The 3748-nt window shown below is 46.9% G+C and overlaps 1 protein-coding gene across 1 annotated transcript; it reads left to right on the forward strand.

Moving 5' to 3' along the window:
* Positions 1–480: 480 nt before the first annotated feature.
* Positions 481–2979, forward strand: LOC111155453 (corticoliberin). The gene is made up of 2 exons (XM_022515618.1): positions 481–1117; positions 1864–2979. The coding sequence occupies exon 2, from the start codon at positions 1878–1880 to the stop codon at positions 2466–2468; it is 591 nt and encodes a 196-aa protein (XP_022371326.1). The 5' UTR covers positions 481–1117; positions 1864–1877; the 3' UTR covers positions 2469–2979.
* Positions 2980–3748: the final 769 nt, after the last annotated feature.

Raw genomic sequence — 3748 nt, forward strand, 5'->3', positions numbered from 1 at the left:
GTTTGCATCAGGTAGACCAAATGAAGATTGTATAACTCATGCACCTCTCACAAATCCTTTCTCTCTCTAATTTGAGAATAAGAAAATCCACTATTAATTTTGGATTCTGACAGGAGAGACAAAGAGGGAGCAGTGAAATTCTGGGGGAATTTAAAATCTCACTACATCCCCAACTGACCCTAGTTTGGGCCACTTCATTATGGAAAGCAGCTCCTGCCAATCATTTTTAAAAAATTTGAGCCTCATTTCAAGAGACTTACTGGTCTTGCTTCTGCAGACTCATAATTCCTTTATTTACTCTTGGGAAGAAAAAGCAGTTAGAGGCTTAAAAGCTAGATATCCCCACAATCCTATCTCCTTGTTCATCATTCTTAACCAGGCAGGAAGTTGATGCAACACCTGTCTCTAGCAAAGTATTATTTTCAGATACTGAGGTGTTGCCAGAGACAACTGGTCAGAGAAGTTAGGAGGGAGAGGAAAGAGGAGGATCCAGATCCAACCCTTAGAACTGGTTGCTGCTTTCTCCATAGGACTGTGCATTGATAGACCTCCTGTCCCTCACACTTTCTTTTTCCCTCCCCTCTCATTCGATGTCCTTCTGACCCCAAATTCAACCTTTCATAGTAAGAGATCAGTATGTTTTCACACTTGGGAAATCTCATTCAAGAATTTTTGTCAATGGACAAGTCATAAGAAGCCCTTCCATTTTAGGGCTCGTTGACGTCACCAAGGAGGCGATAAATATCTGTTGATATAATTGGATGTGAGATTCAGTGTTGAGATAGCAAAACTCTGCCCCTCGTTCTCTGGCAGGGCCCTATGATTTATGCAGGAGCAGAGGCAGCACGCAATTGAGCTGTCAAGAGAGCGTCAGCTTATTAGGCAAATGCTGCGTGGTTTCTGAAGAGGGTCGACGCTATAAAATCCCACTCCAGGCTCTGGTGTGGAGAAACTCAGAGCCCAAGTCCGTTGAGAGACTGAAGAGAAAGATAAGAGGGGAAGAAAAAGAGAGTGAGGACAGAAAGGCGAAGGGAAGAAAACCCCTGAAAAAGCCCCGCAGACGTCCCTCTGCAGAGAGGCGGCAGCGCCCCACTCACCTGCAGAAGCACCTCTGAAGGTAGGGAGCTCTTAGACGGAAACGCACCTCCAACTTTGCATTGCCTAAACTGCCATGGTGTGCGCGGCGGAGCCGGGTGTCCCTTTGAGAGTATGTGTGTGAGTGCGAGTGTGTGCGCGCCTGTGTGTGTGCGTGTGTGTGTTTGCTGACTGTGCTTCAAGATTCCGGTAGTAGCCGGGATGTGTCAAAAGCAAACTTAGACGGCTGCTACCAGTTACTCCTCGCTGGCCTTGTAGACGAGTCCCCACCATCGATCTCGACCCCCGAGAGAAGGACGCAAGGGCTGGGATGGAGAAAGAGGAGGAGGAGGCAGCAGTTCTCAATTTGGAGGACAACGCTGAAAGATCCGGAGAGGGCGGGGGGTAGGGGTGAGATATAAAATTTGTAGATCTTCTCTAGAGTTCGGGGAATCAGTTTTGGGGATCGTTAGAAAGGGCTCAGAGACCCTTCGAAGGTCTCGGAAGAAGGGTCAATCCAGCCCGACGAGGGGCTGAGCTTAGTGCTGAGCCCTGTAGGCATCCCCTTTCCTGAAACCCCTCCTCCCCCAAGCTCACGCCCAACTCTAGAAGTCCTAGTTCGAGAGCTTCAGCACCGCGGACAGTGCCTGCCTGAACCCCCGAGGCACGTCTGTGTGTATCCGGTAGAAAGACCCCAAGCGCACCTCCCATTTGAGCTAAACTCTGACCAACTCTTTCTTTCTCTCTTCCCTTCTCTCATTCCGCTCTCCGCCCACCTCTGTGCCGCAGCGAGCGCCCCTACCATGCGGCTGCCGCTGCTCTTGTCCGCGGGCGTCTTGCTGGTGGCTCTCCTGCCCTGCCCGCCATGCAGGGCCCTCCTCAGCCGGGGGCCCATGCCCGGCGCCCGGCAGGCCCCGCAGCACCCCCAGCCCCTGGATTTCTTCCAGCTGCCGCCGCAGCCCCAGCAGCCCCAACAGCCACAGGCTCGGCCCGTCCTGCTTCGCATGGGGGAGGAATATTTCCTCCGCCTGGGTAACCTCAACAAGAGCCCCGCTGCTCCCCTCTTGCCCGCCTCTTCACCTGTCGCTGGCGGCAGCGGCAGCCGCCTTTCGCCGGACGAGGCGGCCGCCAACTTTTTCCGCGCTTTGCTGCAGCAGCTGCCGCTGCCCCGGCGCCCGCTCGACAGCCCCACAGGTCCCGCCGAGCGCAGAGCCGAGAACGCCCTCGGCAGCCGCCAGGAGACACCGGAGAGGGAGAGGCGATCCGAGGAACCTCCCATCTCGCTGGATCTCACCTTCCACCTCTTACGAGAAGTCTTGGAAATGGCCAGGGCTGAGCAGTTAGCGCAGCAAGCTCACAGCAACAGGAAACTGATGGAGATTATTGGGAAATAAAACGGTGCGTTTGGCCAAAAAGATGCAGTATTTAGCACACACAAAAAATGAAAAAAAAATTAAAATAATACAGTATTCTGTATCATAGCGTTGCTCTAATACCATTTGTTTATTTTTTTATAGCTTGAAGCCTAGCCGATATACAGCGAGAGAGCCTATACTCCTTAATTAGCATGCACAAAGTGTATTCACGTGCAGTAACAGCAACAAAATGTTATTTGTATTGTCTACTCTGAGTTTCCATTTCCAGGTGTCTTTAATGGTGTTTAGAAAGTATAGACCCAGAAGGAAATGTTTTGAAGCAGACAGAAGTCACCCAATTTATTTTGTTGTGGTCTGAGCCAAAGAGAATGTCGTTCTCTTGGGTGGGTGAAACAAAATCTGTAAGCTCTTTGAATCAACCTTTCCTTGTAAACGTTTCAGTAATAAAACATCTTTCCAATCCTTGGTCAATTTGGTTGTGTAAGAGAATGTTGAATATTTATATTTTTAATAAAAGCTGCAAAGATAATGGTGACTTTATTTTTCCTTTTCCATGTTCGTAGGAGTAAAGCTCTCAGCTACTGGCTTTCTTCACCCTGACTTCAGCACAAGAGAAAACAAAACTCCTTGCATTAATTTCCTACTAAAAATACAAACATACACCAGTGGCTTACACAGATACTGCAATTGCCTCTCTGTACCTCAGATTACACCTCTGAGGTTAAGTTAAAATAATTTGGGAAGTTTCTTCCAGCTTTAAGACTTGATAATTCTATGAAGAGGAGATCAATTCATAATGGAAATAATAATTAACCCTGACTAACTATAAAATGTTAAATAATTGTAGAGGTCAGGGAAAGAGGAAAGGCAAAGAGGAGAAAGGTTTGCAAGGCATTCCTCCAAACTATAGGGCCAACACTGCTTGTTTTTTGTTTTTGGTATGAGAAAGACTCACTTTATCAAGGTACTATTTGGTACCAAAGATACACTTTTTCTATGCTATTTTCAGTGCCTACTTTTAATAGGAGAAACTTGATAGCTTCTCTACTTAAAGCAACGAATTTAAATGCCACAAAATGGCACTTGGGAAAATATTTTATATAAAAAATATTTTGACTTTAATAACTTCACAAATGCTCTTCTCATTTATGTCTATACCAATCCTCATCACTGTAATTCTTAAGAATATAAACTGTGCATTTTGAAAATGGAACAGGCACATCAAATTAGTTTTACAGTGCCTTTGTCTTTGGTAGTTGAGTTATAACTTAAAAAAAATTCAGTTGAATGCATAATAC

The sequence above is a fragment of the Enhydra lutris genome, unplaced genomic scaffold (genome assembly GCF_002288905.1).
Source record: "Enhydra lutris kenyoni isolate GAN:26980312 unplaced genomic scaffold, ASM228890v2 scaffoldscaffold41, whole genome shotgun sequence".
Lineage (NCBI taxonomy): Eukaryota > Metazoa > Chordata > Mammalia > Carnivora > Mustelidae > Enhydra > Enhydra lutris.